This window comes from Oryzias melastigma, linkage group LG16 (genome assembly GCF_002922805.2).
Source record: "Oryzias melastigma strain HK-1 linkage group LG16, ASM292280v2, whole genome shotgun sequence".
In the NCBI taxonomy this organism is placed as follows: Eukaryota; Metazoa; Chordata; class Actinopteri; order Beloniformes; family Adrianichthyidae; genus Oryzias; species Oryzias melastigma.
This window is the reverse complement of record NC_050527.1, coordinates 6,245,895-6,272,073: the sequence shown is the minus strand read 5'-3', so window position 1 is coordinate 6,272,073 and position 26,179 is coordinate 6,245,895. Positions and strand designations below refer to the sequence as shown.

At 37.6% G+C, this 26,179-nt stretch overlaps 3 protein-coding genes and 2 non-coding genes across 5 annotated transcripts in view; all 5 read left to right on the top strand.

Moving 5' to 3' along the window:
• The window catches only part of nop2 (NOP2 nucleolar protein homolog (yeast)), a 7,885-nt gene extending 5,149 nt beyond the window's left edge, over positions 1–2,736 (top strand). The window contains exons 9-15 of the mRNA XM_036215898.1: positions 1–136; positions 207–346; positions 487–576; positions 675–797; positions 1,699–1,796; positions 1,885–2,021; positions 2,099–2,736. The exon at positions 1–136 is cut by the window's left edge and continues 4 nt beyond it. Coding sequence (XP_036071791.1) covers positions 1–136; positions 207–346; positions 487–576; positions 675–797; positions 1,699–1,796; positions 1,885–2,021; positions 2,099–2,514 — 1,140 coding nt within the window. The 3' untranslated portion in view covers positions 2,515–2,736. The remainder of the gene's footprint in view (positions 137–206; positions 347–486; positions 577–674; positions 798–1,698; positions 1,797–1,884; positions 2,022–2,098) is intronic.
• A 251-nt stretch (positions 2,737–2,987) lies between these two features.
• ing4 (inhibitor of growth family, member 4) lies at positions 2,988–5,484 on the top strand. Its single transcript, XM_024267881.2, has 8 exons — positions 2,988–3,140; positions 3,563–3,634; positions 3,880–4,046; positions 4,158–4,272; positions 4,351–4,462; positions 4,574–4,718; positions 5,107–5,168; positions 5,281–5,484. Exons 1-8 carry the CDS (start codon positions 3,104–3,106, stop codon positions 5,318–5,320), a joined length of 750 nt encoding a protein of 249 aa, XP_024123649.1. The 5' UTR covers positions 2,988–3,103; the 3' UTR covers positions 5,321–5,484.
• A 144-nt stretch (positions 5,485–5,628) lies between these two features.
• On the top strand, positions 5,629–26,031 carry ncapd2 (non-SMC condensin I complex, subunit D2). The gene is made up of 32 exons (XM_024267736.2): positions 5,629–6,291; positions 6,623–6,742; positions 6,815–6,890; positions 6,981–7,039; positions 7,126–7,301; positions 8,642–8,787; positions 9,198–9,325; positions 9,428–9,551; positions 9,883–10,030; positions 10,453–10,650; positions 10,718–10,852; positions 10,942–11,029; positions 13,634–13,823; positions 13,969–14,087; positions 14,805–15,002; positions 15,109–15,283; positions 15,957–16,041; positions 16,612–16,748; positions 17,702–17,834; positions 18,994–19,069; positions 19,164–19,373; positions 19,461–19,621; positions 20,297–20,411; positions 20,553–20,676; positions 20,760–20,915; positions 23,295–23,472; positions 23,553–23,647; positions 23,723–23,803; positions 24,324–24,507; positions 24,591–24,735; positions 24,811–24,930; positions 25,789–26,031. The coding sequence occupies exons 2-32, from the start codon at positions 6,625–6,627 to the stop codon at positions 25,869–25,871; spliced, it is 4,161 nt and encodes a 1,386-aa protein (XP_024123504.1). The 5' UTR covers positions 5,629–6,291; positions 6,623–6,624; the 3' UTR covers positions 25,872–26,031.
• On the top strand, positions 10,091–10,383 carry LOC112144129. The gene has a single exon (XR_002918850.1). It is a non-coding gene; the product is annotated as a small nucleolar RNA U85 (small nucleolar RNA).
• On the top strand, positions 12,694–12,999 carry LOC112144125. Its single transcript, XR_002918846.1, has one exon. It is a non-coding gene; the product is annotated as a small nucleolar RNA U85 (small nucleolar RNA).
• Positions 26,032–26,179: the final 148 nt, after the last annotated feature.

Below are 26,179 nucleotides of genomic sequence, written 5' to 3'. Positions count from 1 at the left end.
ACCCCTGAGTACCTGGCTGGTCACTACATGCTGCAGGGAGCCTCCAGCTTCCTGCCTGTCATGGCTCTTTCTCCACAGGAAGGAGAGTTGGTGCTGGACATGAGTTCTGCTCCAGGAGGCAAGACCACCTACATAGGTAATTATTCTAATAAAACAGACACCTTCTGGCAAACTCAAAACGTTTATGCGAAAATTTCAACTCTTAGCCCAGCTGATGAGAAACACAGGAGTTATTGTTGCAAACGACGCCAACTCTGAAAGACTGAAGAGTGTGGTGGGAAACGTTCACCGTTTGGGAGTCACCAACACTGTGATCTGCAACTATGACGGCAGGCAGTTCCCAAAGGTACGTGTGGTTATCGGTCTGCATTTTGCTGTCATCCGTCTGAGGGTTAGGACCTTAGTCTCTACAGTTTCAGCTTCTTGAGGGGTTTTCTGTGTTCAGCTGGCTGGTTTTTAACATTTAATGTTGACATTTTGTTAAAGGTAATGGGCGGGTTTGATCGAGTTCTGCTTGACGCACCCTGCTCGGGAACAGGAGTCATCGCCAAAGATCCAGCTGTCAAGACCAGTAAGGTAAAAGCTGAATTAAAATATATATATATATTTTTAGTTGTTTAGTTTTTTTTAATGTAATCAATATATTTTTCCTTTAAATCTGTTGCTCCTGCTAGGAAGAAGGGGATATCCTGCGCTCGGCTCATCTGCAGAAAGAGCTCATTCTTTCTGCTATTGATTCAGTCAATGCTGAGTCACCTTCAGGAGGATACGTAGTCTACTGCACATGCTCAATAACGGTACATGCTTATGCAAGTGGGCTTTTCTTTATAAGAGTTCCTGAATTTTTTAGATTTTGGAAAGAATTGAATGGATCAGTCGTGTAAATATATATATGCCCCCATATTTATTCAGTCTTTTAACTTTTTTGCTGTCAACACCAGCCATTTTTTATCTTGACCCCCCCAAAAGTACTTGTTTCTTTAAATAAACAAAAAAAATCTCCTCAGAGAACTGTGAAAACTTCATCGAGGGAGATGAAGCCAGATGGCTATCCTATGTGTGAGGAAAATGCAATTCAAACTTCTTTTTAATTTTGCAGACAAATTAGTAGACATTGTAGAATTGGCTGGGTTAAAATAAAAAATAGGAAATGCAGCATCAATTTATTAAATCAGAAAGTTGGTTTTCCTGTAAAAATATCTTATCTTATATTCTGACACAATATTTAAGTTTTATTTATGACATTTTCACTTGTGTTCAGTTTAAATAATGGGTTAAAAAAACATTTTCTTAAGGAAAATAATAAATAAATTGTTAATGTAGTATTTTAGCAGAAATCCTAGTTCCACTGGTATTGGAAAAAATAGGACTTTAGGTTAAAGAAGAAATTCGTATCATAGAAAACTGGGAGATTCCCGGTCATACAAACTGTAGATTTGAAGATGCTGCACCCTAAAAGTAGGAGCACCAGAAGACAACAGAAAAAAAAACATTTTTGTGAAAATGGCTTTCCCTTGCTGGAATTTTTTCAAAGCGAGTGTATTACTACTCCATGTTTTCTCCTTACTACAAGTATTTACTGAAAGCTTTACCTCACAATATTTGCTTCAAAATGTTCTATCATTTTCCTCATCCCACATTTCTATAGTAATTTATAACTGGTTTATCTTTGGTGATGATTAACTTCTAACCCAACAGGTAGAGGAGAATGAGTGGGTGGTAGACTACGCTTTGAAGAAAAGGAACGTTAAATTAGTCCCCACCGGACTTGACTTTGGCAAAGAAGGCTTTACCAGGTACGTGTGATGAGATTTCCCTGAAGTGGACTTAACTAGAAAGCAAGAGTTCTGTCTCTGTAAACCAATGACCTGTCTGTTCTTTTAGTTTCAAACAGTTTCGATTCCATCCGTCTCTGAAACTTACACGGAGATTTTACCCGCACTCCCACAACATGGATGGATTTTTTGTAGCCAAGTTGAAGAAGTTCTCCAATGTGGTTCCGACTGCTCCTGCAGAGAAAGGTGAGGATTTTTTTCAGCTTTGTTCGAATTGTCTTTACAGTTTATCGTGACCGTCATTGTGTTTCTTCTGATTTTAGAAGAAGAGAAAACGGACACTTCAGAGGCTACAGCAGCCTCATCTTCTCCTAAAGATCCTTTGTCCAAAAATGACAAGAAAAAGGGCAAACTGGAAAAGAAAGATGCATCAAAGGCTAAAACCAAACCCAACGGAACAACATTCAAGCCGTCAGGAGGAAACAAATCAAACTCCGGCCCCAAAAAAGCAAAGATCGCTAAAACCGATGGAGAGGCTGTGAAGGAAGCAGAGGTTAAGAAGCCTACAGCGAAGGCCAACGACAAGAACGAAGCACCAACAGCTGAGAAAAACGAAGGAAGCCGCTTTGAGAAAAAGCAGACCAAGACAAGAAAAAAACCCACCGTTATCAAGAAAAGACTGGGGAAGAACAGATTCAAGCAGCTCAAGACCATGTTGGAAAAACAAGAAAAAGAGTGACGTGTGGACTACAGGCTGATGTTTGAGATTACAAAGAACTTTATCACAGTCCCAACACCAGCTCATGTGTTCTGATGTTGGTATGCTCTGTTCTCAGAGCTGCATGTAATTGTGCTCAATAGAATGGAGTTTTCTCTTTGTATTACAAAGTAGTTGTATTTGTTCGATAATTCCAAGCAACAACAATTTACTTAAATGATTAAATAAACCTTTTATGAAAAATTGTTGACTGTGGTGTTTAAAACTGATGAGCAGAATTAAATCTAATGTTTGGGAAGCTAAAATACTTGTAAAAACCCAAAACAACCTTGATTAAAAAAAAAAAAAAATGAGCTGGACCACAATTGTTGAAAATGGGAGGAGGGGTTAAATTAATTATAATAATAAATAATTTTGCACGTTAAACTAGAACACAAAACAATAATTTACTGTTAAATATAATCTTTAAGGTCTTCATTTTCCTTTGTAATAATGAGTTTGATCAAAAATAATTCAGTTTAGGAAATGGTCTGGCCTGGACAGAATCTAACATCTTTAACCAATCAGCGCCCTCCGTCTCGGAACGGAAGCTGTGTTTATATTGTGCAAGATGGCGGCGGGGATGTATTTGGAGCATTATTTGGACAGTAAGTTAACTTATGCTCCAAACATATATGAACAAAAATCACCCTGAACTTTTTTCTTTTCTTTACACACAGTTGCCCGTGTCCAGTCTTCCCGTAGAGCTAAAACCGAGGCGTTCTGTAACGGTTTACCGGATTTAGGCTCAGTCTATTTGCTGGAAGGCACGACTCGCATTGAAACCAAACGGAGAAAAGGGATGCTCCGTGCCATTCCAGTGGACGCAAATGCTCACCTTTGAGCTTAATAAGTCTTAAACGGAATTATTCTTAAATTACTAATTTATTAGATTATTGTGATGGCATGATAACATTGTGGATGTGCTAATGTGTGGCTAGCCACCACGCTTTCGCTGAATGTTTGCATAATAAACAATGCCATTGAAATGTGTATGTTCAAAATCTTAACTGTTTTCCCGCCGCTCCAGGTATAGAAAACCTCCCCTTCGAGCTGCAGAGAAACTTCAATTTAATGAGAGATCTCGATCAAAGGACAGAGGGTGAGTCTAAGCAGTGAACATTTAAATTATTCCATGTTAAAACTTTTAATTTCTTTACATCAATCTCCTCAACATGGTTTCTGGTAATAGACTGTTTCAATAGGAAATGAAATTATGTTCATAAACTCCAATTTCCTAAACAGCTTTTTGCATTAACACTTCTTTTTTAACTAAACATTCTGTAATTATTTGTTCACTTTTAAACGTTTGCATTGATAAATTTAGGATTTTGTTTTCTTCCTCAGATCTAAAAGGACAGATTGACTCTCTGGCTAAGGAATACACAGCCAACGCGCGGACTCTTTCTTCTGAGCAGAAGTTATCCATACTGAGACAGATTCAGCAATCCTATAGTAAATGCAAGGAGTTTGGGGATGATAAAGTGCAGCTGGCAATGCAGACCTATGAAATGGTTTGTACCCTTGACATACACCAACCTTATTCTTTTTGGAAGTTGACATTACTTGATGAATGTAGACTGCCTGTCTAAATAGACGCTAAAAGGATTAATTTTTTCTTACAGGTCGACAAACACATCAGACGTCTGGACACAGACTTGGCTCGCTTTGAAGCTGACTTGAAGGAAAAGCAGATTGAGAGCACAGACTACGATTCTACTTCTAGTAAGGGGAAGAAAGGTGTGTGCAATTAGCTCTTTTTTTTTAATTAAAGACTTACAGAATTTGTGAATGTTTAGTAAAACCTTTTTTCTCTAGGTGACTCCAGACAAAAGGAAAAGAAAGCAGCTAAAACAAGATCTAAAGTGAAAAGTTCAGATGAAGATGGCAGTCCTAAGAGCGCTCAGAAGAAAGTCAAACTTCTTCAGCCGTATGATTTTTTTATTTTTTATTTTTTTTATTTAATGTTTTAAATTTGAACTTTTTACCTCATATAATCTCACATATATTCTTCTTTTCCCTTTTACCCCGTAATCCACAGAGGAGAGTTCAATAGCACTTCATCTAACTTTGGAAATGTTCACCCATCTGATGTTCTGGACATGCCGGTGGACCCCAACGAACCCACTTACTGCCTGTGTCACCAGGTGTCTTATGGCGAAATGATTGGCTGTGATAACACAGAAGTGAGTTTTTCTTATTTCGTTTTTTTATTTATTGTCTTTGTCAAAATTGGCCTTTATTAATTTTGATTTGTATTTATTTTAAATTACTACAACAGCTATGATTAAATTTGTTCAAAATGTGTAATATTAGGTGTTGCTATTTGAGTTTTATATTGGACTAATTTGGGTTAAAAGTCATAAAATGGGTAATATTTATAATGATTCAATAGAACCAAAATAAGAATAAAAAAATGTTCAAAACATCACGCTTGCAAAAATATTTAACAATATATTTTAATCTTTAAGAAGATTTTAACAAGTTTCTTGGTTAAAACTCTGTTTATTGCATATTTTTGTATATTTTATTTTAAGCAATTTTTTGATCAAATGTATTTGTTTGTCTTTCCAGTGCTCCATTGAGTGGTTCCATTTTGCATGTGTGGGTTTAACAACCAAACCTCGAGGCAAATGGTAAGAAAGAAACAAAGTGGGATTTAGCTATATGTTAAGCTTACATGTGTAAAATAATAAAAATAAAAAAACGATGCATTTTTTAAACAAATTATTCTTTTGTGTTAAACAGGTACTGCCCACGCTGCTCTCAGGACAGAAAGAGAAAGTAAAATCCTGGTATTCTGAGACAACACGGTTCTTATGAAAACAAGAAAAGTATTTGTTCACTAATACCTAAAACCTTTTGAGTTCCCACTTTTTTTATTCCTTTTTTTATATTTGGTGCTCTTATTTTGTGTTTACAACTTTGATCTAATACAGTATGTATGAAGAACCAGTGTGGGTATGGATTTATTTAAGATTTGAAGTTAATTTTCTTGTGTTTTTAAAGAATATTGTAGACATTTTTTTTTCAAGTTGATTTGGTGCTTTTATTGACTTTTTTTCTCCTTTTGCATATTGTTGTCTAAATAAATAATAAACACTACAATGCCCTTACTGGTTGATGGTATGGATTTCCATTTTAATGTCCTGTTTTTTTATTGAAACAACTGGAACATTGGAAGTAGTTTTCACTAAAAACAAACAATTTAGGTTTCTTTTCTTTTTTTATTGTTAGTTTTCCATGTTTAGTATTTTTATGCTATATTTTGCTTGAGAATGACAAATTAGTGAGATTTGCATACAGTCAGTAGTATTCATCTTTGGTAGTAAGTTATATTAATTTCATTTGAAATTTTGAAAATTTGAAAATGCTGTGCAGAAAGCAAGATATTTGTTGAGTATTGCCATCTCTGTAGCTGAATTATTGGTGAGGGGATGATTGTGTTGTCAATCATTTGAATACAGCTACTACCTCAAAAAAACACTGTCCTGTGTGATTTGTAGTTTTTGGTAGCCAAGACAAATCGCCTTACTTTATCAGTTTTCATAGTTGTCCTGTAGAGGGCAGTGTTGATTCAACTTGATGTACGGCGCATGTTTGTGACGTCATCGTTCCGTTACTTTGGCGCGAGGTCCAAACTAGTTTAAAAAGCGAAGGACTCGGACCGTTTGCCGACGACGGGGAGAGGAAAGAAGAACGCAGGCTACCACATTCTGCAGAGTCACAAACTGTTAAATAATATCGCTACTTCTACAGGTAACTTGTGTTGTATACGTTCTCCAAACTTTACATTTGTCTTACGAAGTTTTAGCTACTTAATAGGTTTGTTTAGCTAACCATGCCAGCTAACTTGCTAACTCTGCTAGCATTAGCCGGATTTGCTATACATTCCTAGTATGTTTTATTGTATTTAGCTAAACGAGTTTTAGTTTAGATTGCCAACTAGGATTTAGAGCAAGGATAACAGAATGATAATCATATAATTGTTAAAGAAAACTTTAATTTACGTCTATCAGAATTACGCCATAAATTAAATTACATATTGTTATCTTATGTAACGATACATTTAATTTCTATTTCACTGGAGGGATGTCGTGGGATTTCTTTGTTCCTGTGTGCGTGGGTGACCTGGTTAAGACAGGGGGTATTAACCAGTATGTCGTTCAGGATGTGGTCTCTCCAAAACAACTGCCTCCTCAGCTCAGTAGTAAGTGATTCACCTGGATTAGTTACGTCGCTGCCCTTTGTTTCTGAAGATCTAACTAAACGCTTTCACCAGAATTCAAGGCTGCGTTGAGGAGCCAGGGGCCCCAGTGCATCCTGGAACATTTCGACACGGGCTATAGTGTATTACAGTAAGTTATGATTTTACATTACTTTAATCTTTCTTTAAAAAAAAAAAAAAAACAAACGTCTTTTTTTCTTTTCTTTTCTTTCTTCTTTAGGCACTTCAACTCAGTAGAATTGGCAGTCAAAGAAGATACTCTGGAGCTGCTGATAAAAGGTAAAGCATCTTGAATATTTCAATAATTAAAACATCAAAACTTTTTTTTAAGTGATCTAATTTACCCAGTATTTTCTTTCTGTCAGTGGTTAGTGGCCTGGCGGTATCTCTTCCAACACTTCTGGCCTCCACGTCCATAACGGCTGCAGAGCGCAAAGATAATTTAAATGCAGTAAAAATGAGTGTCTTCCTGCTTTGCAAACTCTCAGAGAGCCTTGAAAGTGCCTCCTGCAGACAGAGTATTGTCACAGCACCTGGAAAGGTAAGACAAGTTAATTTAAGATTCCTGCCACTTTGTTTTTCAGTAGATAACATTAAAAGATTCAATTACCATATCATCACATATTCAAGTATTATTATATAGTGTAGTAGAAACAAGACTATGATCTTTTGTCTGCTATCGGGTTAGTCTCCAAAGTGTTGAAGAGTTTTATTTACGATATTGTAAAAGCTTTTCCACCCTCTATCAGTTTTTCCCTTCTAAAGATGAAGTGGAATGGTTTATGACTGTGTGTGGGTGTTTTTGATTCTTTTGAGTTGAGTGAACGTGTATCTAAAGTGAGACAAAAAGCTATTTGCATCACAGACTCACGCATAAAGATGGAGTCTGTAATGTTCTTTATAGGTACACTTTAACTGTGAAAAATACAATGTTTAAGAAAAGTATCCAGGAAATCACATTTGTATTACATTTGCCTGTTATTTTCATAATAGTGCAGAAAATAAGTATTTGGTTAACAACTAGAGGTTATCCCAATACTTAACAGTTTTGGGGCTGTTACTTGGAAACACAAACTTTTAACTCTTACCTGGGTTTTAACTTTTAACTCCACATATTCTTTTTTATGGATTCAGGTCCAGAATTTGGGCAGGTCACCCCAGAACCTTCCAATGCTTTTGACGTAGTCATTCCTTTGTTGCCCAGGTGATGTTTATGATCATTGTCATACTGGAAGATCCAGTCACATTTTGTCCTCTCTCTCTCACTGGTGGAAGAAGGTTTTTGCCACAAATTTCCCTTATATGGTGTTGATCATGATTTCTTTAAAGGGGCATAATCATGACTTTCTTAAGCCTTTCAGAGTGAACTATATCCATATATATGATCATAAATCACCTTTAGAACACTAAAAAAACAAATTATTTTTGAAATATTAGTTGTTTTTCGTAATTTTTTTTCCTATCCGGAAGAAAAACGACTCGATTCCTGCCGTTGCTATTATTATATTAATTAAGGTCATCATGAGTGAATGATAGTAGAGCTTCTTAATGGATTACAGCTCTGCGAGGTACTCCTTTTCTGCACCATTATACAAATACTTTCTTTAAAAATCAAATAGGATTCTTGTTTTTACTGTTTCTCACAGTTGAAGTGTTTCTTTCAACTTTACAGACATTTCATATTTTTAAGGATCTTACTGCAGAGTACTGTTTTGACTCGTTGAATCTGCAGGCAAAAGATTGTGGTCAGACCACCAAACTCCTTAAGAATCTTTCACACACACATTTGTGTATATAATTGTAATCTATGTTGCTGTCATCTCTAACATTTCTACAATACATCTTTAAAGGTCATCTTATGCAAATCTGTGTTTTGAGCAGGGTAGTAAAAAAAGTAAATCGAGCATTGAGGGACTGCTGCAGTGGGACTCCGAGAGGGAGGGCGTTCTTCAGACCCTTATCCAGCTCCTGCAGCTTGACATTCGTTCTCTGTGGAGCCTCTCCCTCGTGGAGGAAGAGTTCATCAGGTACTTAGCTGGCAGATGGAGCTCTGGGAAAAGGGCTCTGTCACTCTTAAACATCTTAATTTAGTTATTGTTGTTTCCCAGAATTGGTGACACTGTAAAATAATTGTTGCCTTGCTTTTTTCTTCTCCCATAAGTAATGTCATTGCAAACCAAATAAGGTTAGACGACACCGGAACTGTTAAATTGATTGATTTGATGTTCCCATGGTGACGAATTTCACTGCAGTAAGATGAAGTAACTTATTTTTTTAAGCATTCAGCTGTGGTCTGATGTTTGTTACTTATTTCAATCAAAACATGATCTGAAAATCCTATTTTGCACAATTTTTTGTCTGTACTTTTTTTATCATTGATCTATACTATGTGGTTAAATTAGCTATTTATCCAATTTGGTTCACTCCTTTTTTCCAGCTGTGTGACCTGCTGCTGCTACAAGCTGCTGGAGAACCCGACCATCAGTCACGTTAAGAGCAAACCAACCAGAGATTGTATCATCCATCTTTTAGGGTTGCTCATCAAGAAGTACAATCACCTCTTAGGTTTGTGTCTCTGTCATGCACCTTGAATCTAGTAGAGGCTTCCTCTGCAGCATTTCTGCTTGTTTTTGACAGATCCCCAATTTTACCCTTTAACTCTTTCAGGTGCTAGTGTCAAAGTGATTCAGCTGTTGCAACACTTCGAGCAGTTGCCATCTGTATTTGCCCAGGCTGTGTCGGTGTGGAGCGTGGAGTATGGTGTCAGAGCGATAATAGGGGAAGTCATAAGGTTAGTATTTGTTATTTAACTTTGATCTTATTGTTTGCTTATTGAGAAGTGTGGGGCTGGGAAAAAAAATCCCCCCCAGAATAAAATGCTGCCAATGCAACATGTTTAGCTTGTCCTATTAAGAAATGATTAAGAAGTTTTTTTTTTTCCCAAATATTGTACACAAACAAGATGGTGGTTATTTCCTTGCTGGTCAAGAACTGCTACGACAAGAACATCTCGTGCCACAATCTTGTGTTTGTCATAATTATGCAAAAAATCCTCATAAACATGCAAGACACTTGTACAGAGTGTGCTTTATTTAATTCATGTTTAATAATTTGTTTTCTAGGGAAATTGGTCAGAAGTCAAGTGAAGAACTTGCCAGAGAGGGATCTGGTGTCAAAGCCTTCTCCACCTTCCTCTCAGAACTCAGTGCACTGGTGCCTGAATTGATGATCCCCAACATCAGTGTCCTCATTACACACCTAGAAGGAGAGGTACACTGCACTCTTAAGTGTAAAGTACAGCTAAAACCTACTGTGTTAAAATGATATTCTGTCCGATGATGAGACCAAGGCGAATACGAGCTCACTGAAGGAGAGTTGGGTTTTTCTAGCCTTGACTGGCAGGTAATCTTGGCAGTTCAGTGGAGGGTTGCTGTTCTGCTGTAAGGGCCTGCCAACAGTGACTTAGCTATACCCAAATTGTTATTCCTAAAAAGTTATTGTGGAGTGCTTTGGGTTATGCTGACAGTGTGTGTGTGTATGTTGTGTGGAAAAGGTCAGAAACTTACCCAGCTCTCGTATTTATTCAGTGAGGTATGAGTGTGTTCTTTGGTAATCTGAGGGCAGAATTATTGTTTTTCTCACAAAAATTTAAAGGTTTTGCTTAAATGGTGACAAATATTTTGTTTTTCCAGAGTAATACAATGCGTGTTGCTGTCTGTGAGGTGCTGGGAGAGATACTCATGAGGGTTCTCAGTGGGGATGGGCTAGACGACACCAGCAAAGCTGACCGCGATCGCTTCTTTGACATACTGCAAGAACATCTGCATGACACGCACTCCCATGTCAGAACCCGCGTGCTGCAGGTCTACACTCGTATCGTCAACAGCAAAGTAAGTTTTCTTTGGGGCTTTGTTTAAAGATTCACATCTTGGGAGTTAAAGCGCTCTCTGTGTTCAGGCACTGCCTCTATGCAGATACAGCGAGGTGATGGAGCTCGCTGTGGGGCGGCTGATGGACAAATCCATAAATGTGGTGAAGAGTGCCATTCAACTTGTGGCAGCCTTCATTGCACACAATCCTTACAGCTGCAAGGTAACTACTAAAACAGTCCGTCAAACTTTAAATTGGGGTTTTTGTTTGTTTTGATTTCCTAACGGTACTGAACTTGTTTTGTCTTTTAGCTAAGTAGTGCAGATCTGAAGAAACCTCTGGAGAAAGAAACGGCCAAACTTAGAGAAATGAAAGAGAAACTCGCAGAGAAAGCACCTGGTAACTGAAATATCTTTAATTGATGAAAAACAAAAATCTGTCCTTATAACCATGTTTACATCTGCAATTAATAAAGAAAAAAGCGACACTACTAAATTACAGTTTAGAGCTAACTTCACAGAATAATGTAGTTTCATTTAGTTAACTGTTAAAATTTCCTTTATACTCTTTGATCACAAACTGAGTTTAAAGCAAGTAATCCAATCTTCTGTACTTCAACTCTGTACTCCTAATGACAAACCAAAATCTAGCTCTCATTATGTTGCTTTGCTGTTTTTTACAAGTTCTGATTAGGTTCTCTGTTGAAATGCATAGTTTTACTTTCGTAGTGGATGTTGTCTGTGTAGGAGCTCTGAAAAAGGTTAATACTTTCCAAGACCACGAGGCAAAACAAACTTTTGTTCATCTGTTTTTCAATTATACCAAAGTCAAAAGTTAAATAATTATTTTCTGTTAATTCGCAGTTCAACCTGCTCCATACATTCTTTACATCTGCAAAACTTTAAAGTATTATAAACCAGCCATTAGTAATAACATCTAAATTTAATATGAAAGAAATAAAAATGGACTAGCACATTTTTTTGCTTAGAAATAGATCCAAAATGCTTTAAACACAAAACCTTTAAGACATTACATTAAAAACAAAACTGTAAAAATCTTAAAATGGACAACAAGTGCAGCCATGTTGGATAAAGTATGTTATGCTGTGTATTTGGTGTCTTTATGACCATCATCCATTATAGTATTTTTAAGAAGGTTTAGTTTTATTTTATGACTTTAGTGGTCCAACGTTTTTAGCAGCTTTACAGCATAACTTGGGATTTAAATTTTATGAATCAAATATTGCTAAAGGGTATTGAAAAATTAATAAAATTACAAAAGATGTGGACAATTTAAGATGCATTCATCTTCTTGGCTGCTTTGTCCCTTTCTGGGTCGCGGGGTTGCTGGAGCCTGACCCAGCTACTGATGGGTGAAGGCGGGGTTTACCCCGAACAGGTCACCAGTCTGTTGCAGGGCCACAATCACACACACACACACACATGATATAATTTAACATTACTATTTATAATTTCAGTTTAGTTTAATCTAGTAGCTAAGTTATTACATGTTTTCTCTGTTCTCTTATGGGAAGATAAATTGCTATGTGGATTGTTCAAGTTAAGTTGCTGAAGTTCTCAGTCACTGGTTCTGGACATTTTCCTTCAGAAAAGATGAGAAAAGTCTATAATGCTCATTATAGATATCCTTGAACTTTGAGACAAAAGATATAAAAGAATCCAGGACATCAAATTATATGATTTTTAAAAACTGTATCTATAAGAGTAATTCAATGTAACCCTGGCTGTCAATAACAGGTCAAATGTTACAGTAGGTCTTTAGCAGGAATTGAATATTTTTGACCTCTTATCTTTATTAACTTGCTCACAAAAATAGTTTACTTTTCTGCAAGTTAGAATTGCTGGTCAGTGTAACTAACCCAAACTTAATTCTAAAAGCATTTTCTATATTTGAAATGATGGTGAAGAATCTTGTGTTAAGCTTTACTAATGTCTTATAAATAGAAATTTCTACTGAAGACATTTTTCTTTTGAAGGTTTATGGCAATGCTTACTCTTCCCTTCTTGCATTTTAATTTAAATCCTGACAAGTTTCCGTTTGTTGCCCAGTGATGAGACGAAGGCAAATGCGAGTTCACTGAATTAGAGTTGAGTTCTTCTGCCAAATCCAGCAGGTAATCTTGGCAGTGCAGGGGAGGATTCCTGCACTGCTGTAAGGGCCTGCTGACAGTGACTTGGCTCAACTCGTGTCATTATTCCGGTAAAGCTATGTTGGAATAATCATGAGGAGGAAGCCGACAGTGTGCGTGTGCATGTGTGTGTTTGTTGTATGCAACTGGCTAGAGGTGTTTCTCTTCTCTCGTTACTTTTCAGTGAACAATGAGCTGTGTCTTTGGTAATCTGAGGGCTGAATAATTACCTTGAGTTTAACTTTAGTTTTGAGAAGTTATTGCAATTTTGTCCGCTCCTATGTTATTGTGCTTTTAATCAAACTTTAGGTAAGGTAATTAAACGTACATGATTAGCTAGATAGTTAATCTGAATACGAGTTAGTGTTTAAAGACCCACTCCAATGAAAATTGTGTTTTTGGTATTTTTAACATGTTCTGTGCAACTGGATAGTTTGGTTATCGTTTGCCTTTTTTTTTTTTTACTTTGCTAATGCTAGCTTGGACGTGAGGTGCTATAGAATAGCGGGAGAGTGTAAACAAAACGCCATAAACCAGAGGCAAATTTTTACTGAGCTCCTGCTGAGCTGCAGAAAATATGTCCTAAAAAAACAACATGCTTTTTGATTTTGGTTAAAAACTGCATAATCATTATTAAAATACTATTGTGAACGAATTTTACAATAGCAGAAGATATAGCTGGAGTTGTACTTTAAGTGTATGTGCTTTAAAAAAGTTTCCCCACAGCTCAATTTAGATTACTAAATTCAATTTCTGATTAACCAGATTGCTGCCATGTTTTTTCATCATTTTCTCTTCAGCCCTTGCAGATGTAGCCTTGACTGAATTATTATTTTTATATTTCCTCCCTGCAGTTGCAGTGATCAAAGCATCTGAGCTCTGGGCTGCCATGGAGCCCGAGCTCCTTGTGACTGTCAGGACAGTGCTGGAGCCCACAAATGAAGCAGAGGAAGAGCAGGAGGAAGACAGTAATGTGGAGGCAGCTGAGGACGACATGGCAACTGCAGTCAAGATAGCTCAGTATCTTCGTGTCAACAAATACAGGTGATGCTAATCATGTGCCGAGATCTTGGTTAAAGTTGATTGTAGTGTTAATACATAAGTTATTTTATATTCCTATTATTATTCTTTCTCAGACTGAATTAGCTAAGAATGTAACAGTGACATATTTCTGCTCCTCCCACTGCAGGAAGGCTGTTCAGCTTTGCATGAAAGCTCACAGCCTCTTCCCACAGTCAGAGATGTTTGCCTCCCTGACCACCCTCACTGCTGACAATCTAATGGAGGTGTTGGCTTTAATATTCAAAGGTAAAACTTGTTTTTTGGTCACTAAAAGCTTTTCTGTCAATATTTGATAAACTCTTTTATCCACCCTGATTTTGAATAATTGAAAATCAATCAATTTCCATATATGCTTTTAAAATTTTTGATGGAAAAATAGCTGTTGAGTGTGAAACATAAAAGAACAAGCACGATGAACACATTCATTAACTAATCTATCGTTCAGTGTTTGGTTCTCATCGAATTTCCTGTCAGCTCAGCAAAGTCATTTGGCAGAAGTCAATTATTTCCGCATAAGATGCAGAACTGATGAGACTTCCAATCTCTGTTTTTCTTGGATCTTTTAATTGGTAGAGAAAGAAGAGAGTTGAGTAAAAAATCTGAACTGCAGAAGCCACCCTTTTTTGTATGATTCTCTGACTCTGCTTTAAGTGCAGGTAATTGGGCCCATTATTGATTCAAGCATTTTATTGTTCTCACTGCCATTTAACTTGAAAGCTCAGATGTATACAAGTGACTCTGTCTGAAAGAACTTAGAAGTTAATAGCCTGTTATTGTTTCTTTTGTTCTAGATGCACAATGTTCGCTTGCTTTTCAAATATAAATCGCTTCAAGCAGCTCAATTATTGAGAAGTAGGCTTTGTAAATGCTCTAATTAAACATCAATTAAAAGATATTTTACATTTGTATATATATTTTAATTATAGTCTACATGTTCAGTCCAGCATCTGTCATTTCTCTTAGGCTCTGATGACACACCTGAGCTCAGTCAGAACCTGCCACCAACCCCACAGAAGGAGGGAAGTAAAGAGGGAGAGGATGGCGAGCTGAAGAAGCAGGAGATGTTGGTGCAGTACTTGAAAGATACAGAAACCTTTGCGTTACAAGTGGAGAGAGCAATCTCTGTCATTAACACCATGCTGTATTGGAAAACAACATCAGGTTAGATGGTCACATCTAGTTTGATATTTCATCTTGGTTTACAGCTGTTTAAAGTGACAATAAAAGCACATACTAATATAAATTTGTTTGGGTTTTTTCTTTTCAGTGGTTCAGGAGGCCGTGCAGTTCTGTGTGACTGTATGCGAGTTCAGTGTTGCGAACTCTGTCAGTGGAGTGAGAAGAATGCTACCTCTGGTCTGGTCAACTGATGCTGCCATTAAAGACGCCGTCATTCAGGCGTACAAGCGCCTGTATTTAAACCCTCAAGGAGACACGGTCAGGTCTGTGAAACCAATGGAACATTTTTACAACTTTAAAGATCACAAAGGCTTATGTCAAACAATTTTCAGGGTTCCTGCAGAGTCTTTAAAAAAGTCTTAGAAACATTGAATTTATGAATTTGGAAATAATACTTTAAAAAGTCTTACATTTTGATATCTGAGCCTTAAAAGTTTTAAAAGCTGCTTGAAGCTTCTGTTTCATATTTCATGTCAAAAAAGTAATTTCTCAAACAAGATCATTTTGATCAAATGATGTAAATAAAAGATAGAAAAACAACTTTATGCACAAAGGTACTGATTGCCCACTGCCGGTTTGAAAATTAAAGAAAAAGAACACTAAGACATTATGACACAAACAACAAGATTAGAAGCTACAGTTTTAATCATAAAATTGGAATAAATTAGTATGAGAAATGATTAATAAAATGGGACAGACTGACAAATTGGTCTTAATTTTTTTACATGCGTGGCCTTAAAAAGTTCTTAAATTTAACTTGAATAACTTGTAGGAACCCTGATTATTGTCAGCGCTTTAGGAATTAAAAACACACTTTTCGGTGTCTGTCTTTAGCAATTTTCCTTGACTTCCAATTTAGGAGGGAATAACAATAAGATCTTTATTGGCTTAAGTGATGTGAATAAATAAAAACTTCTTGTTTTCTTCTCTCTTTAGAAGTAAAGCCCAAACTCTGGTCGATAATCTCTCTGAGCTGATGATAGATGCATCTCTGGGAACTATCCAGTGTCTTGAAGAAATTGTAAGCAGAATTGTTTTTTTGTTTCATGAGTCATTTGATTGTTTGTTGTTAAAACTTCATCTTTGACTAACACTTGACCAACAGTGGTCCCTCATTTATCGTAATAATTCACAAAAGAGACATAATCACCTTTATTTTTTGCAACAACATAGATGTTTTTAGGCTGTGAAACCCCTCGCTACACCTTTTATACAGACAGATTATAACTTTTTCTGACTTTCTTGTTTAAACTCTTAAAGTTAAACTTTATAGAATGAAAACAAAGATCTGCTGTGATGGAAGATTTATGTGGATTTGGCAAACTGAATCAATTCTGTACAGGAGACGAGGCATATAGGAGATTGATTGATTGACATGGTCTACAGCCAATCAGGCTGCAGAACAGAATGCGCTGTTAAAAAAAAAAACATGTAAAATCCGTAAAAAAACGGTTACTGGGGCAGGTGAACCACAATATAGCCAAGGACCACTGTATGCCAATAAAAAATGATGTTGGAACTATGCGGTTTTGTGGAATTTTAGAATTGAATATGCAAAGTTGTTAACTTGCCATCATGTATGCGTTTGCAGGTGCAGGAGTTCTTTGCCAATGGGAGCAACCTCCAGTCCACTGTGGTTCAGGTCTTGTGGGAGAGATTTACTGGTAAACGAGAGACTTCCGTCTTACACAAGCGAGCTGCTGTGTTGCTGCTGGGCATGGCTGCACGGTAAGAGACTAAATACTTAAGGAAATGTCCCTCTGGACACGGTGGACATTTGTTTGTTTTATAATACTAACAATATTCTTTTAAAGGATTTAAACCAAGTTTTTCATTTTTCTTTGCCTTTTGGCTGCTCCCTGGTCCCTCATTTCTGAAAGTCCTCCCTCTTCATCTATGCATCAAGTAACCTCACAGAGTTCTACTTGAGTCCATCTTATTTACACACAGATACCCCATCAACAGCAGCTGATCCTTATTCCTCTTCTGTCCAAAACAAATCATATACAAATTTTAGGCAAAATTCCCTTTTTTTTTCATTCTTTATCCTATTTTATCCAAACACAGATTTGTTCCACTTTCATTTAATGTTACCTTTTATACTACCACAGCAGGGCACAAAAAGATGTGAACTGCAATTAATGTAATTTCTGCCTGCTCAAACAGCACTTCCTTTTTACATTTTCCTCCTCTTCAGCTGCTTGATATTCAACAAATTGTTGTTGGTCTGAATACGAGTTCCCCGCCTGTGCTCCTCTTTGTAACTGCAGTCACGACCAAATAACTAAGCTCCTTTTCTTTATATGTGTGTGTGTGTGTGTATTTATGCATTTTCTCTCAATATATCTCAAAGACTATTGCTTTAGGGAAGAGGGAGTGAATAGGCAAGTGAGAGAGTAAAGAGTGTCTCTGCAGTCCTCCCACACTGCTGCTTCTCATCCAGCACCAGCAGCATTCGTAACCTATTAAACCTTCTGTGCTTTACTCACCCATCTTCCCACATGCATTATCTGGGCAGCATCCTAGTACTGATAAGACCAGCACAGAGCATGCAGGGTCATTTAGGTTACTGTTACTGCTGCCTCACTTTGCATGAAGGCATAATCAATTGAGATTATACAATATTTATGCTTTAGTTGGATTTTAAAAACATCCTTTTTTTTTTTTTTTAACCCAAACAGGGCAGAAAGAGAAGTGGTGCTCAGTAACCTGGATACTCTCTGTTCAGTAGCTGTGGGAGAAAAGGCTACACAAGACTTTCTGCTAGCTAGAGACACAGTTATCACCATCTGCAGCATCACTGACCACGTCAGGGTAAGAATCAAAAGTTCTCGCTAAACATTTGACCTGAAGACTTCTGGTCAGGTAGTCTAGGAATAATACTGCATATGTTTTCCTCAAGGAACCTAAATGTTTAAGTTTCCATTTTGAGATCATCTTCCCATAGCTCACAGGAAAACTAATTCAACATTACACTAATACTTTTGAGTGTCCAAAGTAGGACAAAAACATGCTGGATTTTAGCTGTATTTTTCCTTTTAATTTTACAGCATAAATAACATTAAAATAAAACAAACACCCAAGTTCACTGTAGTTTTGATACAATCAGATTGTGTTTTGTTTGGTTGATCATGTCAATATTGATCAAAGCAGTCTAAATGTACTGTAGTCGCATTTTCATTATCTCTGAAATTTCTCAAATTAGAATTTCGATAATACATTTTCTTAACGGAAACGCTACAATTTTGAAAAAACTCGCATTTTTGGAAAAAAAAAAGTTTTTGCGCTTGGAAGAGGTGGTTTTTGGGGCTTATAAAAAAAAACTCCAATGAATTCAATGCACTTCTTGGTATGAAGTGTCTGTCCCGAGCGCTGCTCAGCGGGGGGCCACGAGAGGTCCCACAGCTTCACAGCTCATTATAAGATGTGTCATACAGAATCGTACAGCTCCTCCGTAAAATCCCTAACCAAGATTTCATCTTCGCTTCATCTGCAGCCACACTTTTTACAACTTGCAGCCTAAATAAGACACAGATGTCTCCTTTGAGGATGAGCGCGAGTGCCGTGATAGAAAATTAAATGGATCTTGTTGTGATTTTAAACAGGAAAAAAAAAGTTCCAGCTGCTTACTTATTAGAATGTTTTGTTTTTTTAAACCGCTGAACAGGCTTCTCACGTGCGTCTGTTTCTGTCAAAGGACTAGCTGCACTTGTGCCACGCTGCTGTGACGTCACCCAAATGTTCCCTTTTAGTGAATCAATAAAAAAAATACTTGTTCTCTTTCATCGCTATGTTTTTAATGACTAATCGCATGAGTTGGTTTGTTCTTTTTAACATAATTATGATTTGATGGAAACTGTCGTTGCGAATTTGTTTTTTGGAAATACCTAGAATTTCGATAACGTTTTGCACAAATGTGTAATGAACACGTAGCTACTGTCAGAAAAAAAGCCTTTATTTTATTCCTCATTAGCAGTCAAAAGGAGCCCCATTCAGACTGCCTCAGGACCACCAGCTGTTCACCTGCCTGACACAGGCCATTGCAGAAGGTAAAGTGCTGATTTAAGAATTTATCTTAGGTTGTACTATACGTTTTTGCCTCGTTCCATTTTTTTTTTTCTTTTCCCACTGTTTTCACCTCAGGTGTGGTAATGGAAGACCCTTTCTGGCAGAGCTTCATGGAGCAGGCTGTCCGTCTCATCTTCTTCCTAGCTGAATCCCCTGAACAGTTGTGCTCTCGGCTCCTCCAGCGAAGCGCTCGCCTCTTGCTAGATCAGATTTCTGAAGGTGGAGAAGTTTGTAAGGACGTTGACCAAATGCCAAATGGTTCTCAAGAGACCAATGAGCAGCAAGGTAGAGCCTTCTTTAGAAACATTTTCATTTTAAAAACACACCATAATTGTATTTTGTCATTTAAAAACATGTTTCCCTTTCTTCCAGTGAACTGCGTCTGTCTGGCCCAGCTGCTGGCTCTGTGTGGATGCGTGGCTTTCTGGCAGGTGTCTCACCTGGAGCGCAGTGTGAGTGCGGAGCTCCGGAGGAGGAGAGGAGAGACGGAGGAGAGGGAGGAGAAGGAGAAGGGGCCAACCAGCAAAGCTAAGGTGCCTTTCAAATATCCCAACCTTTGCATTTTAGAAGTATTTGTGTTTTGCTTAAAGAATTAAAGGTGACTCACCTGAAAGCTACGTAGAAGTTTTTCCTATGAGATTTTGTAAAGGGAAAAAAAAAGTTCATATAAAATGGAAGTGTTTTGCCAATGAGATCCGGTGCTGGCACAGCAGACGCTTCCTGAAAGGGACAGTTCTTACTCATCTACGTCACAATATGAAGTTGTTTTTGTGGATTTGGAGGGGCTGGTGTGCAGGGTTTAAGAGGAATACTCAGAGATGTGTCAATGGATCAAAATACATCTTTGGGTTTTTTTTTTCTTGAGGAATTAACATTATAATACACTTACAAGCTAAAAAAAAAACAGATTTTTCATAGTATAGGCCTTTTAAATTTGCCTCTTCAACAGCTGAGGATGTAAGTAGCTGCTAAAACACATTTTAAAGTGTCTTTCTACATTTTAATAACTACATATTTTTATACGAATGGAGACTTCTTTGTGTATGAATTTAAAAGGTACATAAGTCTTCACTTTACCCCTCTTCTACTCACTTAAATGATTAGAAGTTTTTTTTCTCCAGGTTTGTTTTCAAACATCAAATCAAGCATTACTATGATGGATGCTGTCTTGCTTGAAGAACTTTGTTTTCATTTGACATCATTTATAGCAACAGACGTCCAATGAAAGTACTATGGAGGAGGAACTTGGCCTGATTGGTGCCTCTGCTGAAGATACAGAAGCTGAACTCATCAGAAGAATCTGTGATACAGAATTACTTGCAGGTAAAGAAAATCAATTTCTGTTTTTCCAGTACAGATCCAATTATATTTAAAAAAAAATATATATATATCTATTAACAGAATTGAAACTCTTCATATGGACAGTGAGTTTCTTTTCTTTGTCTCCCTCTTCAATCTGTTCAGAGGAGAACCTGCTAAGTGCTTTTCTGCCTTTGCTGGTGAAAGTGTGTAGCTCTCCGGGGCGCTATTCTCACCCTCAGCTCACCACTGCTGCGTGTCTGGCACTGTCTCAGTACATGATGATAAAGTAAACACACTGCTCTCAGTTTTAAGCTCATGTGTAAAATCCCTGTATGATACCTAATCAGATATCTTTCTATCTTATATCAGCCCATCAGTTTGTGAAGAAAACATTCGTTTGATGTTTACGGTCTTGGAGCGCTCCACTCTCCCTGTTGTCAGAGCCAACGCCATCATTGCTTTGGGAGACCTGATTGTCCGATTTCCAAACATTCTGGAGCCTTGGACACAGAACCTCTATGCAAGGTAACTGTTCAGTGGAAGATGTAAATATTCATAATAACAGATTTATATATTTTTTTTCCCTGCTCCATATGGAATGATGTATGAGAGTCTGTGCGCGAGGAATCTGTTGTGTGGGTGTACTGTACATTTTATTGTGGCAAACAGCCCCCAGATCCTCATGCTTGTACATCAGAGCCATCTAAGCCCACCACCGGTGTGATGTTCCTCTAAACCCAGTGGAGTGTTGCTGCTGTCAAAATGCTTCACTGAACCACTTGATGGAAAAAGTTTACTCTCTATTATGACTTTTTAATGGGCGGGAAACTTTGTGACTATCTGTGTTGGCAAATTGTGATATCGTGTCCTATTTTCTGACCTCTTTGGTTGCCATGGTAATTTTCTGTTGCTTTTATGGCTTTAATGGGAGTGTAAAAAAAAATTGCCGATCACGAACTTGGGTGGAGTTTGAGTCTGCATCTGTCAAGGGCATGGAAAGACAACGAACAGCTTAATTATAATTTTTTCCCTCGTTTGTGTTGAGCATGTTGTAATTATATAGTACAGACAGGAATAATTTTCTGCAAAGTATTATGCTGTTTTGCAAAGGTTTGTTCCATAACTACAGTTTAATTTGAAGCGGACTGAACTGTCTCTCCATTTCTTTTGCAAAAAAGTTCCCCAGGTTTCCTGTTGTAAACGCAAAAGCTGAAGTTGCTTTTTGAAGTTCAGTTTTAATTATAATAAAAGATAATGCTCACAGTGTGAGGTGTTTTTACATGTAAAACTATGTTTTTTTTTTTTTAATGCTCCGTTGCTCTTGTAGTGTGTTCTACCTGATAAGCATTTCATATTATTTCCTAATTGTCTCCCACACACACCTCCACTGTTCTCAGGGCTGCTGCCCTGCCACCTCCTGATAAGCGCATTAAGAATTAATTACCTTGTTCATTGCTGTCATAAGCTTCAGCATTGGCAAGTGGAAGTGGTATGTACTAGTGTATGTGATCCTCTGCCAAAGCCCTACTCCCTGGCGCAAATGAGAAATGGTAAATGAGTTCATTTTGTCGTGCGGTTTTCGTTTTTTTGGGTGAGGGTAAATCTAAATTGGTCTTGGATTGGTCTGTCGCTGCTGGTGTTCAGCCAAAATTCTGACAGTTGTTCGAACGGCCGTCGTGCTTTTGGCTGTTTTTTACCAATTTTGCTTTAAGCCTAAATGTTAATGATGAGGACACAACTTCAACACAGGCTACATATTAAACATATGTTTCCAATGTTTTTCGGCATTCTTTAGAACTGGTAACGTATAAGCCTGAAGTTCACACTATTATTAGAGAAAATGGCGTTAATCTGCAAGTGGACAGACCAGGATTGGTGTGGAGCACAAAGATTCTGGCATGTCCATGTCAGTTTCTGCAACGCAAATCTGAGATTTTTCAAACTTCAGGTTTTCATCTGGTCCTGATCCAAGAGGATTTGAGTAAAAGAAGTACTTTGTGACACAGTTTTAACTTTAATATAGGTTGTCCATCTTGAGAAAACTGCTACAAGAACATGTTAAAAACACGGTTTTCATTTGAAGCAGGTCTTTAAATGGCTTCTTATACCTTTAGACATCACTTTGAACAACTTTTATGCCATTATATTTGAGAAAAAATGTTAATATTTGATTATTAGGATTCACTTAATTGCACTTGAAAATGACAGAATTTGCTGTAAGCCACCCAGTGGTCACCTGGTGAACTGATTTGGCTCCTCTTCACATCATTTTCAACCATTCCTCTGGTATATCATGGGATTGCTCCTTGCTCTGGACAGCTAGTTGAAAACTATGATGTAGTAAATTTATTTGTTTTTTTGTTTATATTGAGCGGCTCCAATTGTTCTCTCTATTTTTAAGTGGTCATGATTATTTTTGGCAGCATCTGATCATATTTGCCAAAATCCTCTTTAAAATGTTTCAATTTCAAAGCCTTTACAGCCAGAAAAGAATAAAACTTTTTTTCTGTGGGTTTTGAGTTTATTTTAGCAAGAAGATATGATTCATTTGAATATAGAATATTTATTAAAAAATTAATATCAAAGTTATGAGTATAATAAACTTTTATTCGTGTTAAATGGTTTAAATGCTTATGGAGCTCTTAAGAAAATGTTTTGTTCTTGGACCTCCAGATGTCTCTTTAAATAGTTCAACTCTTTAATTTTTTTCTTTTAATAAGTTCTTAGCGCGTCATCAACCATCAACACCATGATGATTGGCAGTTTTATTATTCTGTGACCATTTTTTTTCTCTTCATAATCAGAAGAAAACTATAGCAACAGTTCACAAACAGCAGCTGAAGACTCTTCATTTGGATCCACCTTCAGAAATCAATCACACCGCACTGCCTCTTCTTTTCTCAGGCTGAGTGATGAAGAGCCTTCAGTGAGGCAGACAGCTGTGACCGTTCTTACTCAGTTGGTGCTCAAGGATGTGCTGAAGGTCAAAGGTCAGGTCAGCGAGGTAGCTTTGCTGCTGATTGACCCGGAGCCTCACATTACCAGTCTGGCCTTGAATTTCTTCAATGAGTTGGCTTCAAAGGTGAAACACGACCAAAGACGGAGACATGGGGCGAATATAATAACGGGTTATTGACTTTTTCCCTTCATCTCAACCATCAGGACAACGCCATCTACAACCTCCTCCCTGACATCATCAGCCGACTGTCTGATCCAGAAAGAGGCATGAGCTCTGAGGACTTCAACACCATCATGAAGTGAGTCGCTCTTCATCCTCTGCCATAATCTTTGAGTGTATAAAGGTTTTTGTTGACGTGGCGTTTGATTTTCAGACAGCTGTTCTCTTACATCACTAAAGAGAGACAGACTGAGTCTCTGGTGGAGAAACTATGTCAGCGCTTCAGAACTGCTAAGTAAGTACATCTCATTTTTATCTGTCCACCCCCAAATGGACTCCAACCCCCCTCCTCCCTCAGATCAAAATTAGTTGCTCATTGATGCATCTTCTCTGCAGTATTTCATTGTGATGTTTGCTTAATTATTGGGCGTTGCATCTGTTAGACAGCAATTTGTCAAAGACAGACAGAGCAGGTTACTGCACATAACTTGTTTCCTGTTAAGCATTCATTATAGTCTTCCTGGATAGTTTAAGAAAGTGGATGCGAGGCCGGCCTGGCCGGGCTTCAGAGTCTGACTCATATTTCATCCATACTCTGAGCTTAAATGAAGGACATTTTAGATTATACAAAGGCAAAGTGAATTTAGATATAAAAGGTTCCTGGAAAATTGGATTTGGTCCAAATGTCAGGGCAATGCTGTGTTCATAAGCAATGAGCTCTTTTTTTGTCTGGGCTTTTAGAATTCATGTTCATTCTGTTGAGGCTAATCATGTTTATGTTTTAATCCCTAAACCCTCTTTTATGCTCTCTTCAGGACGGAGCGGCAGTGGTGCGACTTGGCAATGTCCCTTTCTCTGCTATCCATGTGTGAGCGTGGATTTAAGAGGCTGCAGGAATGCTGGGAGTGTTACAGCGATAAGCTGACAGAACCTGGAGTCTACCAGCCTCTGCTCTCCATCACTTCTAAGCTCCGTCGCGGTGCTAAACCGCAGTTTAAGGTGACATTTCTTTCAAATAGATGGAGTTTTTCCTTCTTAGGCTCCTAAAGGCAAAATAGCAAACTCAAATATGTCTTTATTAGGCTCAGATTGATGAGTTCGAGAAGCGGCTGACCGCAGTGCACACCCGAGGCCTGGAGAACGTAGAGAGTCCAGAGATGGACGAAGAGAACAAAAATGGAAAACCATCAAGTGATGCCACCACTAGGAACCGTCACCCAAAGAGAGGTTGGACCTTAAGACTCTGCTTTCTCAGCTGGGGAGAACTTCAAAGTTGTTTATTCCTTTTCTTTCCTCTTTCAGGTCAAACAAAGTCCTCTGTTTCCAGTCACGCTGATGACAGTTTCGTGACACCTCAAAGGTCCCGCAAGTCAAAGAAACCTGTGATCACATTTAGCAGTGATGAAGGGGAGGATGACGAAGGTGGGTTTCACATTTAATCACAATTATTTACATTCAAAAATTCTCCAATTTTAAATAAATTTGAAAAAAATTGCCAATTGTTTTGTCTTAAATATTCACTTTTAGTGCCATAGTGATTAAATAGGGAAGCTCACTTAAAAAGCTTATTATGTTTGTTCGTCTTATTTGTTTATAAAAGATTACAGCAATATTTGAGGTCAATACGACAAAGTTGAGGGTCTTGAGCTGAGGCTGTAATCTCCTTTTGAGGATCTGAGACGTTACAGTTCAGCGAGTCATGCATTCAAGCAGCACTTATCCAGATCCTCCTGACAGCCCCGCAGATCTGATAGGAGACACCTTGAACAGAAATAATCCAATAACGTCCAATAGTTTAAAATAAGCATCAAATTCAATAAAAATGATTAAATTAGGGTTCTTAAATACATTTTTAAACAGGAAGTAAATATCCTTCAGGCTTTTGATTAGATTAGAATTCTCAAACATGTTTATAGTTTTACTTTAAAGGGTGAATTTATTTTATTATAACAAAAGTCGAGGTTGTATTTTCAGTTGTTTTGGCTGCATAATGCTAATAAGGCTGGAACTATTCAAAACTGATGTTTAGCAAAAAGTCATATTGGCCTTAGAGGCGAGCTCTTACAGCTGGACATCACCGTATCCAGACTGCAACAGAGGAGGAATCCTCTTTTTATCCACGACCAAAATCACAGATCCAAGTGCCTGTTTGAGTGGGAGGAGAGGCGTTCTGCCAGTGCAAATGATTAGAGTTTCCAGCGTTTAGTTTTAGAGCTTGTAGTTTGAGTGTTTTTTTCCTCCAACTTCATGAAGGTTTCTTCTTTTTCTCCTTGTTATCAGAAGCTGTCATGGAAGAGCTCGAAACTCCGAAAGTGACGACGCCCATCGCACGCTCCTCACGACGAGCTCGCCTCAGAAACTGATTTTCATTCATGCATTTTACTCTTCATTTTTACTATTCTTTTTATGTTTTATTGTTCCATTTTATCCTTGTAAATATTTTAATTGAAACTTTTCCCTAGTGAGATGAAACCTGTAACAGCTGAGAAGAGCTCTTTTAATAAAGCCTTGTTTTAGTTTCAATATGTCTAACTTGTCGTTCTTGTGAAACGTGGGTTTCCACCTCGCCGTGAGCAGCTGTGTATGGCGTCTTGTGTTTGATGCCTGTTTGGACAGCTGTGTTTAAAGAGCTGCCACAGCTTGCTCAGACAGAATTACTACTCACCTTTTT

Bases quoted from the DNA above. Each gene is read 5' to 3' on its own strand.
- ing4 (XM_024267881.2), top strand. From the start codon at position 3,104: ATGGCGGCGGGGATGTATTTGGAGCATTATTTGGACA. The intron at 3,635-3,879 runs GTGAGTCTAAGC...TTTCTTCCTCAG, and splicing joins TCTCGATCAAAGGACAGAGG to ATCTAAAAGGACAGATTGAC. The intron at 4,273-4,350 runs GTGTGTGCAATT...TTTTTTCTCTAG, and splicing joins TTCTAGTAAGGGGAAGAAAG to GTGACTCCAGACAAAAGGAA.
- ncapd2 (XM_024267736.2), top strand. From the start codon at position 6,625: ATGTCGTGGGATTTCTTTGTTCCTGTGTGCGTGGGTGACCTGGTTAAG. The intron at 13,824-13,968 runs GTGATGCTAATC...CTCCCACTGCAG, and splicing joins CTTCGTGTCAACAAATACAG to GAAGGCTGTTCAGCTTTGCA. The intron at 19,622-20,296 runs GTGCCTTTCAAA...CATCATTTATAG, and splicing joins GGCCAACCAGCAAAGCTAAG to CAACAGACGTCCAATGAAAG.